The 15,231-nt window shown below is 44.5% G+C and overlaps 1 protein-coding gene across 3 annotated transcripts in view; it reads right to left on the reverse strand.

Moving 5' to 3' along the window:
* Positions 1-8,645, reverse strand: part of Kras (KRAS proto-oncogene, GTPase) — a 31,737-nt gene extending 23,092 nt beyond the window's left edge. For all 3 annotated transcript variants that reach the window (XM_059256349.1, XM_059256350.1, XM_059256348.1), the window contains exons 1-2: positions 8,537-8,645; positions 5,111-5,232 (exon numbers count right to left, since the gene is read on the reverse strand). In XM_059256349.1, coding sequence (XP_059112332.1) covers positions 5,111-5,221 — 111 coding nt within the window. In that variant the 5' untranslated portion in view covers positions 5,222-5,232; positions 8,537-8,645. The remainder of the gene's footprint in view (positions 1-5,110; positions 5,233-8,536) is intronic.
* Between the last annotated feature and the right edge of the window lie 6,586 nt (positions 8,646-15,231).

The following is a 15,231-nucleotide window of genomic DNA, read 5'->3' on the forward strand; positions in this document are numbered from 1 at the left end:
GGCCTGTGTGGTGATACTGTGTTCCCCAATATATCGTGCACCCTAATAAACTTATCTGGGGTCAGAGAACAGAACAGCCACTAGACATAGAGGCCAGAAAATGGTGGCACACACGCCTTTAATCCTAGCATTCCAGAGGCAGAGATCCATCTGGATCTCTGTGAGTTCAATGCCACACTGGAAATAGCCAGGCATGGTGACACACGCCTTTAATCCCAGGAAGTGATAGCAGGAAGCAGAAAGGTATATAAGGTGTGAGGACCAGGAACTAGAGCCTGGTTAAGCTTTTAGGCTTTCAACAGCAGTTCAGCTGAGATCCATTCGGATGAGGACACAGAGGTTTCCAGTCTGAGGAAACAGATCAGCTGAGGAATTAGCAAGGTGAGGTGGCTGTGGCTTGTTCTGCTTCTCTGATCCAGCGTTCACCCCAATACCTGGCTCCAGGTTTGTTCTTATTAATAAGACTTTGTAAGATTCATGCTACAGGCCTGTAAGCCAGAATGATGACTGATGTGGAAGGGTCCAGCCCTCTATGAGTGGTGTCACCATGAGCAGGTAGTCCTGACCTGAATAAACAGGTAGGCTTAGCCAGCCATGGAGAGCAAGCCAGTAAGCACCATTCCTCCATGACCTTTGCTTCGGTCCCTGCCTTGAGTTCCTGCCTTGACTTCCCTTCATGATGGACTTTATTGGTCTGAAATTTTCAAAATTAAAAGTTTAAAACATTATCTAAGGCATTATCCATCACTAACTCTCTCAGTATTTATCACTGTTCATTACTACTAACTTTATTAAATTAAAATCACAATAATAGGGTCTGGGTTGCTCAGCAATTAATAGCATATACTGGTCATGCAGAAGACCTGAGTTCAGTTCCCGGCACCCATGCCAGCTAAGAACTCTACCAAGGAGCTACATTCCAGCACAGAGGTAAGAAACTAACGCTCTCAAAGGATAAAGTCTTGGATCACTAACTTAAATTCTGTTCCTAAAAATACACATAAAATGAATAGGCATCATGAAGGGAAGGATCTAGCCTTTTGGCTCCTTAATGTTTCTCCAATCCTCAGGAAAACTTCATGGGACAAAGTGAACTTTGAATAATATTTTATGAATTAAGGAATTCCAGGTTTTCTTAAAACCTAGTCATAAGAATCTCAGATACACAGCCAATAAATTTTTAAAATTCGGGTCTAAATAAATACTAAGTAAATACTCAACACTGATCTAAAAATACTGCCTGAATTTTTTGGTTTTTCTAGTTAGACAACTAGTCTACAAAACGGGAACCTTCTGTTTGTCATTTTGAACAAGCCCTTCCTAGAACCCTTTGTTGACACACAATGCTTCAAAGTCCACGCAGTGGCCCCAGAGCACAAGCAGGTAAATTCAGAGCACACTGCAGCTTTTAGTCCTTTCATCCAACAAGTTAAGCCCACCAGTGCTCACAGGGAAATGCAGTCTGCTCTCCGATTCGGTCTCCTTTCCTCTCATACATATTTCATCTACTTAGCTAAGCCTACGTAATATACATAGTAATCTTTGTATCAGTGTTAGCAGAGTAAAACTCATGTAAAAAAAGTAAAGCTATTAATTACATATAAGACACCCAAGTAAAGTTGATACATTTATAAACTGATGTAATCACAGGTTGTATCTATAGTAAAAAACAACAAACTTGAGCTTTCATTGTTATTTATTATAAAAGCAAGTAAGTTACCAGTAGAGGGCACTCACAAAAGGGAGAAGAGCTGGTCACAGCTTTAAACAAAACTGCTTTTAAAATAAAACTATTTTCAAGTCAAAGTGTTTTACTCAACTTTAGAGTAAAATAACATAATGCATAGCAACTTAACTTTACAAAAGGTGAACTTAAATCTATGTCATACTTGAAAACCAAAATAAAAGTTACCACTGGGGCATGAATCTGATAGTCTGAGCAAAGTTTAAAGCTATATGCAGCACATAGGCTTTATTTAATCTCAGAACTGATATGCTGGCTAGTTCATTCTTTGCTATTTCTAGTTGAGTATTGTTTGAGACTGTAATAACCATGTCCCTCTAACAAGATAATTATTTCTTTGAAGAACTTTAGTGGACTTCATGAAAAATAAAAATATTTCAGAACAGAAGTCAAAGTGATCCTCATGTATACTGTCTCCAATGTTAATATGGTCTAGGGTTACACCTATGTAGTTCTCCATTATGTATCTGCCATAGGCTGTCATTAGTAAATTAAATTCAAGTCATAGTATACTGATGAATAATCTAGAAGATTATTAAACATTTTCTTAGTTGGAAAAACAGCTACTTTCTTACTTTAAAAAAATACCGTAGTGGTCAGGTGGCAGTGGCGCACACCCTTAATCCCAGCACTCTAGAGGCAGAGGCAGGCGAATCTCTGAATTTAAGGCCAGCCTAGTCTACAGAGTAAATTCCGGGACAGCTACGGATACACAGAGAAACCCTGTGTATATAGATTTATAAAGTGATATAATCACAGGTTGTATCTACTGGTAAAAACACAAAACACACACACACACACACACACACACACACACACCCAAAAAAAAAAAAACAAAAAAACAAAAAAAAAAACCACGAGTTTTTTTGAAACCCTGTCTAGAAAGAAAGGAAAAAAAAACCCAAAAAGCAACAACAAAAATACAATAGTGGAAATATCACTTGTTTCCAGAAAATTTAAATTCAGTCTTACCACTAAATAGCTAAACATCCTTAGGCCAATTAGAATACCTCCCAAGTTCATAGATAAAAATCAAATTTTTCACAAAGTCTAAGTCACTAAAATAAAATTTAGTGATATTATCATTTAAATTTTTAAAAGACTTGCCCTTTTTTTTTTTTTTTTTTTTTTTTTACAGTAGAGAAACTAATGGAATTCCAAAAGTACAAGCACTTCATCCCTAGTCCTTCTTTTATTTTTCACTTTAAGATAGGGTCTCACTATGTTGCCCAGACTGTCCTTGCACCTAATCTGTAACCCAGGCAGGTCTTGAACTGGAAATCCTCCCACCTCAGAGTAGTATCTGCCACCAGACCCAGCTCCCATGAATTTTCTCTCTGACCACATTTTTCATCAATTAAAACTTTTGGTAATGGTGTGAAGCTGGCATTTTTATTTAACCAAGTCTCTTTAAGCTCTTTTGCCTTTCTCATAGATGAACTACCCAAAGAAACTACCTTGTCAGTTTCCTCGAGACTCACCACAGCTTGTGAGATAAAGGTGATCTCTGATACTTTTCTCCAGATGGCTAACTACCTGGGGATGTCAGTTTCAAAGTTCACAGGGTATCAGTGCTCCCCAGAGTCAAGTCTTCTGGCTTGGCAGAAATCATACTCAGAGTTAGAAATTTACATGTAGAAACCTTGTCTACCTTCCTTGTACATAATGGACTGTTAGCAAGTCTGAGCTAAAGGTTTCCTAAGCTATTTTAGCCTGCATTTCTGACCTCGTTCTGTGTATCTATATTCATGAAGCTTTAGGACCCAACAGGAGAAAGCACAATGCAATCGATCAGATTTTCAAGGAAGATGATTACTTCTGTTGAAATCATCTTCCAAATCCCAGGAAAACTTCCACACATCACATGGATTCTATTAAAACTTCCTTTTTTATCGCTTCTCGGCCTTTTGGCTAAGATCAAGTGTAAAACTTCCTTTTACATTTGATTTAAATGGCAGAACATACCAAGTAACTGTGGATTTAGAATACCAATCAAAACGGGTGAACTTTTTGATCTTCCTCAAAGAAAAAAGCAGAACTATGTACAGCCCTGAACTGACTTGTCAAAATAAATGTAAAAGAATAGTACACAGGATTCTACTTCACAGATGCAACTTCTTAAACTGGAAACCAAATAAGTTTTTCTATGCTTAAGTCAAATCTTTACAAATGAGCATTCTGCTCTGTTTGTTTGTTTGTTTTATTTTTTGAGACAAGGTTTCTCTGTGTAGCAGTCCTAGCTGTCCTGGAACTCACTTTGTAGACCAGGCTAGCCTCGAACTCACAGAGATTCACCTGCCTCTGCCTCCCGAGTGCTAGGACTAAAGGCGTGAGCAACCACCGCCCGGCAATCTGTTCTATTTTTTGGAGGGTGGTGCACTACTAAAATTATTTGATACTTTCTAACAGTCCTTTAATCAACCTTCAATGTTTTAAGTTACATAAACATTTTTCCAAGCTCACCAATGCCCTCAAAATCCATCTGAGCACAGTGTTTCTTCAAGACACAGAGAGACCCATAACAGTACAGTGACCTACTTGAGATTTCATAGCTTTCGATTTCAATGCTCTACAAAATTCTTCAGAACTGATTTTTGTTTCTTTTTAAATTGGTACATGAAACAGGGATATAGAGGGTAGAAGATCACCTAGCATACCGCAAGCCCTGGGTTTGACTCCCCAGCACAGCCTTGCTGGAGCATGGAGGCACACAGGCCACTCAAGAGGTGGAAGCTGGAGGGAGGACCATGACTCATGCTAGGCCTCAGCTAACTGAAGGCCCACCTTGGAGTACATTAGCACCTACCTCAAAAAACTAGAAATGGAACATTAGAACAAAGAATAAAAGCTAGGACTGGGAAGCCCACACACTGCAGTAAAGATGTCTAAGAAATAGTCTAACAATAAAGGCTATTTCAAAGGCAAGATAACATTTACTTCTTGCTTCACTGATGTTAATTTAATATATTTAGATCACACATAAATGTGTGAATAACCTTGTGAAAAATGAGCTAACAAGCACAGTTAAAGAAAAGCCCCTCTTGCTGGTCTCAGAGGTTGAATAAACCCTTCTTTGCTATTGCCAGCAATAGGACATACTACCTGATTTTTCAAGATCTCTTCCAGGTTTTAATTTTATTATTTAGCAGTTGACCTTTAATTGGTTAAGATTTTATGGAATATAAAATGTTATGGATATAAAATATCTGAAAATAATTCTGAAGATCTTACTCATCAAACTATATTAAGTTTAAAAAACTCAACCTTCAAATGATTCTATTTTTCTAGTATAATCCAATTTTCACCATCACAGCAAAGGATGATCGTTCTGCACAAACCACATGTAGAATATAAAGCAAGATTTACCTCTATCGTAGGATCATATTCATCCACAAAGTGATTCTGAATTAGCTGTATCGTCAAGGCACTCTTGCCTACGCCACCAGCTCCAACTACCACAAGTTTATACTCAGTCATTTTCAGCAGGCCTTATAATAAAAATAATAAAAACGTAACTAAATTAGAACATGTCTCACACAAACACTCATCAATATTTTAACACTCACCATTTTATGTAAAACTCTAAGGTATTCTGAAATACAGTGACTGCAGATGTACACAGGAGTAAGCTGTACTTATTTACAACTCCCCTCATCAACACTTCATAAAAATACAGGGAAACCAGTTCTTTCATCCTATATTCATCCAGTGTGTTTGATCAAACGGCCAGATTGCTGTTTTGTAGCAGCTAATAGCTCTCAAAGGAATGCAGTGTGACTTCACTAAGTACAAGTGTCTGCACAGTGCTCTATACCCTGTGGACACACCCGCATAAGCTTGCTGACAGCGATCCCCACATCCACCCTTGCAGTATTCCTGGTTGGCTGGATATTAAAAGTCAGAAGTAGGTAGCCTAAGAGCATCTCTGTTGGAGCCAACAGTTGCAGAATTCTGTTTTAAAGCCATCGGAACAGTTCTTTCATGATAGGCAACAAAATAGGAGTCTGGTGTCAAAACTGAATTGTGGGGAAAGAAAAACCTAGGCAATGACACAAAGATAATATTTGATGGCATTTTCATCTTTAAGGTACCTGTGGGGAAAACAAAGGTAAAAAGTTGGAGTTTTAAGGATTTGGGATCAACTATTTGGTATAACTCATCAGATCAATTATAACATAATCCTATATGAGTACTAAAAAACAGTTACCTCTGCACAAGAAAAATAGAGTGAAATTCAGAGATAAACACTACTTTTGGCAAAAAAAAAAAAAAATGTGAAAGATGTAAAAAAAAAAAAAATGTGAAAGATGTAAAGAGTTTCTCAGTAACCTCTGCAACTTTTACTCTGCTTACAGTACACTGTCTCCCAACAGGTGCAGTAAGTACTGGCAACTTATACAGTTAATAATCCCCAAACAGAAAAGATCTGTTATTTTTTTAGTCGCTATTACACGAAGACATTCATTTTCTCTCCTTTCCCTTATATAATACATATTATTACAAATAAAGGGGCATGGCTGTAAAAGAATGGGAGTAAAGCCACATTATTACAGAATAGTTCCAGATCAATATATGTGTATACAGTGTAAATAAACACAAAATACACAGTCTACTTAATTGATGAACAAGAATTATTCACCCAGGTACCAAGAGGGGAAAATGTAGCTGTTTTTCCAACATATTGTCCTCCTCACCTCGTGCCTGAGCCCCTCGATAACAGAAACAAGGTCAGAAAACACTGTTCCCAGCCCTTCATCCAACTCCCTGTCCTGCTCTGCCCCACCTATCCTCTCTTGCTGCTCGTCTGGGCCATCCTGAGAGCCAGTACTAACATAACTTACCTGTTGGCCTTCGAGTATTATAACAAATGTAGGCCATGGCAAATGAGATAGATGAAAAGAATCACATGGAAACGTGACCTTTGCCCCTCCCTCCCACAAATAGTGTGGCTAGTTTATAAGAGCAATTCAGGAACCCAATGGGTTCCTAAGACTTTGTGTGGTAGGGAACAAGAGGTTACAACTATTTTTATAGCAATTGTTTTTTAGCCTTCTTACTGTATTTTTACAAGTGCAGGTAGCTTTCGGGGCTCTAGTCACAATAAGAGAATGCAGGTATGAGATGCAGGTATAAGCGAGTACAATCATCTCCTATGAAGACGTACAATTAAACAGGTTGCTAATGTGTAAAACAATGCCACTCCAGTTCTTATTTTGCTTTAGAAAAGTTATTTTTCATTGAAAATGCATCCATGTTACCAATAGGCATGTTATTTCTAGTTCTAAATTAACTGAAAACTAAAAATTGTTTCTTCTAATGTGGTAAATACTGGTACGTCCCCCCAAAGGATTTTTGAGACCCTCAATAATGGTTTAAGGGTGTAAATAAGTCCTACAGACTAAAATGTTGGCTAACTTAGGGTATACTGTGAACAGGTATTGGATCACATGTGTGATGATTAGAGACACATCTCCTGGTATGTACTGATGCACTAGTTTCTGCTGAAAATAAAAATTTTTAAGTCAGGTTTTTAAAACCTAGTGATATTTAAGTCTACTGGAAGAAAAAAAAAGTCTTACTCAAAGAAGAGCTTAAGCCAGAAAGATGCACCCCCCCCCCATTACAAAAGGTAGTAAAGGGGTGTGACTGGGACTAGATTCCAACAATTTTGCTAATTTTTTAGAAAGGTGTAAAATTCAATTACTACCTGCCACCTCTTATAACCAAGGATGCTTGAGGATGGCTAAAGTTTCAAAGTAAATATACTGATACCACGCATGTTTGATGTCTATTGTCTATCACATGGGGGGTCAGCAATCTGGCTGGCCCTTCCTCGAAGAGTGACACCAAGTCATATGGTTAATTCCGAAGTGATTATTACGACTTTTCAACACGTCTCCTCAGATGATTTTTCCACGGCAAACATAGCATGTCATTCTGTTTTTAACTCCTCGCCTTAATGAAAATCAAGCTTGACCAGGGCTGGCTCAGGACTTGGGCTGTAACCCACCCGCCCGAGAGGCTTTCACAGTGGTCCGCCCGAATGCCACAATGAACCCTGGAGTCGGGTTCGGAAAGGGCGAGGGGGCAAACCCGCAAGGCTAGAGGGGACGGAACAGCATGCGATTCAAACTTGAAGCTCCGTGAGCCGAGCTGCCCGCGCGCGCTCCACTCAGGGATAGCCCCCTGCCTCAGCTCTCGCCGTCCCTCCGTGTCCTCCCCACACAAAGCCACCCAGACCTGCCGCATTAACTTTTCTGCTTTTCACTGCGGGTCGCGGGCTTGCGGCGCAGGGCGTGGGCCACCTGTTCTGCCACCACCGTCGCCACCTCCACCTCCTCCTTTGTGGCCGCGGCAATGTCACAGCCCACACATGCGTGGGGGAGGGGAGCGGTCGCGAACTCGGCGGCAGATGCATCCCCCCCGCCCCGTCCCCGCCCCGAGAACCCCCAGGACCTCGGGCCGCGGGGCTGCGAGCCCTTCCCGCCGCCACCTCCCCGGGGGCTCGCACCCGGCCGGGGGGAGCCCGCGCGCTCGCCCGCTCGCCCGACAAGTTAGCCGGGCGCGGATGCCGGCTGCAGCCGAGGCCGGGCGGGGAGGCCGGGGCGGCGCGGAGGGCCGGCCGCGGCCCGGAGGAGGAAGGAAGGCTTCCCCGTCCAGGAAGCGGCGGCCGCCCGGCCTCGGCGCCCCGCGCCCGCCTCCCCGAGCCGGCTTCATTCAGCGCCGCGGCCCCGCCCGGCCGCGCCGAGCTCGGCACCGGGCAGCGGCCCAGGAGCGCCGTCCGCGCCCTACCTCTCTCCGCGCCGCGGAGCCGCCGCGCCTCAGGCTCCCGCCGCCGCCGCCTTCAGGCCCGCGCCACGCTCGCTCCGGGTCCGAAATGGCGCGGGAGCGGGGACTCCGGGCCGAGCCGCCGCCGCCGCCTTCCTCTGCCGCCTCAGCCGCCGCCACAGCGCTGCCTCCTCAGCCGCCGCGGCCGCCGCCTGCCGAGTCGAGCCCCGAGCGCGCGATGGGCCCGGCGGCGGCGGGCGGGCGGCCCCAGAGAGCAGGCCGATCGATGCGCTCGGCGCTCCGCGCTGCCTCGGCCGCGCGCCCGCGCCCGCGCGCGCGCTGGGGCGGAGGGAGCGGCCGCGGCGCTGTGAGCCCAGCCGAGGAGAGCGAGGGCGGGAAGCGGCGGCCGGGACCGGGGCTGGGCGGCGGCGGCGCGCGCGGCGGCGGCGGCGGCTGCGGCTGCGGCTGCTGAGGAGGCGGTGGCCCGCGCGGACCCCCCGACCCCCGGGCTCGCGCTTCGGGTCGCCCCGCCTCGCCGCTCGCACGCGGCCGCCCGCGGCTGCTCAGGGCGCGCGCAGCCTAGCCGGGCGCGGACCTCAGCGGCTCTCCTCAGGGGCCCTTCTCATTGTCGCGAACCGGGACAGGGTCTCTCTGTGTAGACCAGGCTGGCCGTCTTGCCCCGGAAGCCACAAGCAGAGCTGGTTTGTAGGAATTGCTCTTGTTCCACAGGACAGATCCGAGGAGTCCCCTCCGGACATGAGGGGGAAGACATTCATTCATCAGTTACCATCCACAGAGTCAAACCCGGAGGCAAATAAACATGCATTCTCTGAGACTGCATTGATACACCATCGAGAAAAATCCCATCGATCGAGGCCTGGAGAGCCAGGGCCTGTGCTCAGATGACTGCCCACCACCCACCCGGCAGTCTGTCCACACAGCCACCCACCCGGCAGTCTGTCCACACAGCCACATCATCAGCCGCCCGTGAAACTGTTACAGTAGAACCCTGAAGTGACGTCAGCTAGCAAGCTGTCACTCTTTGTACCCTTACCTCTCCCTCCCAGCACGAGGTGGGAGGCCCAGGAAACAAGAAGACAGGGGAGGAAAGAATGTGCCTACTCCATGTCAAGTAACTGCTAAATGTTTTTGCACATATGCTATTTAATTATCACAACACCCTCACGGGTTAGAGTCATCTCCACTATTTTACAGATGAAGAAAGAAATTTAGGGAGAGAAAGAAATGGAGTCCACATTCACACTCATAAGCTGAAGTACCCTAACTATCAGAGTAGCTCGGTCTGCCTTGAGCTCCCTTTGGCTCACATTCCACTTAAAATAAAAGCAAAATTCTTCTAAAATTCTGCTCTGCCTTAGATTATTGGCTACCCCTACCTTCTTCTTTTTCTCAAGTGCTCCACCTCCTATTTTTCATGTATTCATGTTGACTCCTAGCTGCTCTTAGAAGAGGGGAGGTTGGCTTCTTCCTCTGAAGCTGTTCTCATCTCCCGTACTACCAATGCCAAATGCCTCCTCTTTTCTCATCGGCTTTAAGTCTTGTTTAAATGTCTTTTTTTTCCTAAAGAACATCTTTGATATTGTAGTATGCCCTCAATCCCCGAATACTACTCTGTATTCTTCTCCAGAAAACTTACCACCGTTTGATCTATCTTAGTATTTCATTTTCTTTTTGTTTTTTGTTTGTTGTTTGTTTGTTTGTTTGTTTTGAGACAGGATCGCTCTGAGGACCAGGCTGGCCTCAAACTCACAGACCTCCGACTGCTGGGATTAAAGGCTTGTGGCACTATGCCAAGCTCTTCTTTGATTTTTTTTTTTTTTAATTCTTGTGTTTTCCCCATCAAAGTATAAACTGAGAGCAAGGCTTCTGGCTTGTTTTGTTGACTGCTAAAGCTCTAGTGCCTACAACAGAACTGACACAAATAAGACGCCCAGTAAAGACGTGAGATGCTGAATGAACACTCTAGGCACTTTCTTTATGAACCCTGAGACTAAATCCTTGCTTAGCATTCTCTAAACCCATCACTGTCTGCCTTTATCATCTTATGAAATCCGCTTTTACACTCACTGAGGTCACCTTCTGATGAACCACATCCTAGAGTAGCTAGAAAACTATCTGCCGCATAATGAGCACTGTGAATTTGTTAAATTAATTTGTGCTTATTGGAACATAGATTGGTTTGCGTCAAATCACAGCTGTATTCTGTACTACTTTAAGTCCACGGTAAGCGTTCTGTCTCACAACTGCTAATGCAGTGTCCTCTCTGCCATCGGTACTCTGTTAATCATAAAAGGACTGCAGTGCTCTGTGTAGAATTTGATGCTGATTATAAAAGTTCTGGCAGCAGCAGAAATCTAATCCATACGCAGGGTCTCAGTTACCATCTTGGCTCATGGTTCCCAAAATGAATCTTCATTCCTGCTCTAGTTTCTTTTCTGTTACTGTGATAAAACACTCTTACCAAAAGCAACTTAGGAGAAAAAGGGTCTATTTGGCTCACACATCCAGGTCACAGTCCCATCATCGAGGAACATCAGAGCTGGAACTCAAGCAGGCGCTTGAAGCAGAAGCCATGGAGGAACACTACTTGCTGGCTCCCTTCTACAGCCAAGGACCGACTGCCTGGGAATGATATTGCCCACAGTGGACTGGACCCTCCTACTCCAATTAATAATCAAGGAAATCCCTACCTCCTCCACCCTCAGCCATGTCCACTTCCAATCTGATCGGGGTAATCCCTCAGTGTCGGCTTGCCTCCCAGATGACTCTAGGGTGTTCCAAGTTGACAACTAAAGCTAAGCAAGACAGTTCCTACTGTTGTCCTGTGCACCCTGCTCTCCAGCTTCACCTCACAGAGGACCTCTCCTTTCACTCCCTCAGCAATTCTTAGAGAAGCCAGGCCAGGCCTCTCCACTGTCCACCCTCTGCTGCTTTCTTAGCAGCCTCCTCCCCAGTGATCTTCCCTTTGTTTCCTCAGTACTACAGACTTGACAGTTGGCAGTAGCAGGGCCCAAGACAGGGAGAGGGGGTGGGGATGGAGTTTGGGGTTTGCAGTGCTTCCAGAATAATCTGCATGCTTACAGAAATTCAAATTCCTACACCTACCCCCCATGCATGTCACACAATTGATGTGAGGTAGAGCAGAAATCTTCACTTTTAATAGATCAAGTGACCATTCCCGTCCTGGCAGTTAGCCGTCGGCACATTGACACTCAAGGTCTCGGCAGCCATCCTTTCTACCGCTATCTTCTGGGGTTGCTTTCCTTCAAGCCTCGTGGATGCACTAGAGAGTTTACCTGTCTGCTGTTTCCACGCTTTTCCTGAGAACATGCACACAGGCAGGCCCTGGGATCCCCATGGGAAAGAAGAGGGGACAGCAACAAGTGTGAACGGGACTGTGGGCTGTTGTGAAATGTTTGTTCACACTGCGAAGATGGATCTTTGCCAAGGTGCCTTCTGATTGGTTTAATCAAGAGCTGAATAGCCAACAGCTAGACAGGAAGAGGTTATGCAGGACTTCCAGGGACAGAGAGGACTCTGGGAAGAAGAAAGGCAGAGACACCAGCCAGAGGAGTCAGACATGCAGAATGGGAGAGAGGTAAAAGCCACATGGTAGAACACAGATAATACATAAAAATATGGGTAAATTTAAGTTATAAGAGCTAGTTGGCTGGGCTTGCTGCAAGCTTTAACTGTGGCTTCTGCTCTCTACTGTGAACTCTTCTGGAAAGGAAGTTGCCCATGCTCATGCACGCAACATTTTGGTCTGTTTTCTGGCGATCACCTGACCCCTCTCCATGGAGCATCCTCTTCTGCAAATAGAATCAAAGCCAAACAACTGCAGTGTTTTATGTTTCTTGGGACATTAGAAGGGTGAAATTCTAGGACACCACACCACAAATGTTAGGGATTTATTCTAAATAAAGACATCCAAGAAATATCATATCAGCTAGGTTCCTCTTAATCCCAGTGACTAAAATGGGAGAGTGTGAGCTTTAGGCCAGCCTGGGCTACATAAAGATGAAATGAAAACAAAATATGTTTGTTTTTGCTCTTTTGGGGGACCCGCCACCCAGGTCCCAAATAAATCACACACAGAGTCTTATTCTTAATTATAAATGCCCAGCCTTAGCTTTACTTGTTGCTTGCCAGCTTTCCTTAACTTAAATTATCCCGTCTACCTTTTGTCTCTGGGCTTTTCCCTTTCTCTATTCCTATATACTTTTTCTTTCCTTCTTACTCCATGTCTGGCTGTGTAGCTGGGTGGCTGGCCCCCGGAGTCCATCTCCTTCTCTTTCCTCTCAGATTTCTCCTTCTATTTATCCTCTCTGCCTGCCATCCCCACTCATCCTTTCTCCTGCCTTGCTATGGCCTGTTCAGTTATTTAGTAGACCATCAGGTGTTTTAGGCAGGCACAGTAACATAGGTTCACAGAGTTAAACAAATCCAACACAAACAAAAGTAACAGACTTAAAATAATATTCTACAACACATGTCGTCAGCCAGGAAACTATTGTTCTGTCCAGGAACAACTGTGCTTCTTGTGGTTCAATGGTGGGGTCAAAAGCCTTACCCAGCCTTCCTTGGGAGGCATCTACTTCCTGTAATGCTGGTAATTCTATTCACGGGCCGGCCCATCTGTACTTCTTCACACACAGTCTCTTCTACTGCTGTCTAGACATCTGGTGTCTGCTCTGTGACACAGTCAAACCATCTGGCAGGATCTGCCTGTACTGTGCCTGTCACTCACTGAACAATAAGGACAGACGCTGTGGGGCAGAGTTTCTGATGAGTATCTGGCCATCTTTAGACCATCTAAAAGACCATTAACCTTTGTTTGTATCAAGACAGTTGTGGCCAGAGTAACAAGACACAGGGAAGGAAGCATAACCATGAGGATGCATCTGTGTTGCTTTCCTGGGCTCTTCTCTGGGACAGCCTGTTTCGCTCAGGTAGGACGTCTGCACAGGTGAGTAGGGCCTGTCAAATTCGCTTGGTCAGTACGTTGCCCCTCTACACACTTGCATGAGACTGAATTCTGTTTTGCCTTCTCTGCTTTCCTCACTGGGTTACACGATCATCAAGGCCCGATCTCACTGAACTCTGGATTCCTGTGCCTCTTAGAGCAGACAGTTCCTCTATGTCTAATTGCTGAAATGAATGGACTGTGTTTCTTTAGAGCCACTTCATTTCCATGGAGCCAGTTCCTTAGGCCACCTCTAAATGACTATCCTGCCACTAAGGCTAAGTCCTGTTTGTGAGAGCTCACAGGTTCCTGTGTTTGGACACCTGGTCCTCAGCTGACAGAACTGTTGGTGTGTGTGTGTGTGTGTGTGTGTGTGTGTGTGTGTGTGTGTGTGTGAAACCTTCAGTAGGTAAGGCCTACCTGGTGTGTAACGAACTGTTCGGGGAGTTTGTGAAACCTTCAGTAGGTAAGGCCTACCTGGTATGTAACGAAATGCACCACAAGCTTCAGACACCAAGGACAGGGCCCCAGCTGCCATGGCTTCCCTGCATGATGAACTTGTCTCCTTAAACTGTGCTCCAAGACAACCCTGTCCTCCCTCAAGTTGTTCCTAATGAGAAATGTAATCAGTTCACCATCCAAAACCAAGTTCACCTCACTCTTTGAACTAACTCCCTCTCTGATTTCTTTCATCTCACCTGACTGGCATCATGGCTTTTCAAAACATTAGACTCGAAAACGTAATTTTTAATGCATTTCCCCATTCAAAATGGTTACAGCTCCTTTAATTATATTTTAAAAGAATTTATTTTTATATATTCTTTATTTTTAAGTGTGTGTGTGTGTGTGTGTGTGTGTGTGTGTGTGTACATGCATGCTGTATCCATGGAAGCCAGAAGAGTACATCAGATCTCCTTGAGCTGGAATCATGGGTAGTTGTGAACCATCCAACATGGTGATGGGAACCAAACTTGGGTCCTTCACAAGAGCAGGAAATGCTCTTAACTACTGAGCCAGCTCTCCAGGCCCTATTTTCAAAGCATTTTGTCACTTCCATATTTCTTCCTTCATGCGTTTCTGGAACATCTTCCTTACTAACTTCTCACCTCCTAGATGTATTCTTTTCCGTCCAGATCCCAGGCTATTGTCATATTAGTCTTCCTTATGTATCAATCATCACCACCATCATCAGACATTACTGTGCCTACTCCATAGAGGCTGCACACACACAGGGTATATACTTTTTAAGTCCAAGGAGTTGCATGCCAGGTTTGTAATAATGACCTAAAGATGATAAATACCTAAAAATTACAGAGTGAAATAATTGCTAGTGTCAGCTAAGCCTGCACTAAGTCTTAATCTTGTTGCAAATCTTTAACGACTTCTTATATCCAGCCGAATCGACTCCAAAGCCTCTGTACCCAGCTTTGGGGGCATCTATAGTTCAACACCTTCTCATCCTGTGGCTTTGATTCCCAGACTCTCAAAGCACATGTTCTTTTCTCTTAACATGCTCTCTCCCATTTATTTTCCTCTCTCTCTCCCTCTCTCTCTCTCTCTCTCTCTCTCTCTCTCTCTCTCTCTCTCACACACACACACACACACACACACACACACATAAGATAATAAGATAGCATGTGTCTTTCTTTTTCTTAACAGGGCCCCTTTGCCCTCACTGCTAAAATTTTCTTTCATTCCAGAGGTAAAACAAGCCCTACCTTCTCCATGGGCT

This window comes from Peromyscus eremicus, chromosome 3, assembly GCF_949786415.1.
Source record: "Peromyscus eremicus chromosome 3, PerEre_H2_v1, whole genome shotgun sequence".
NCBI lineage: Eukaryota > Metazoa > Chordata > Mammalia > Rodentia > Cricetidae > Peromyscus > Peromyscus eremicus.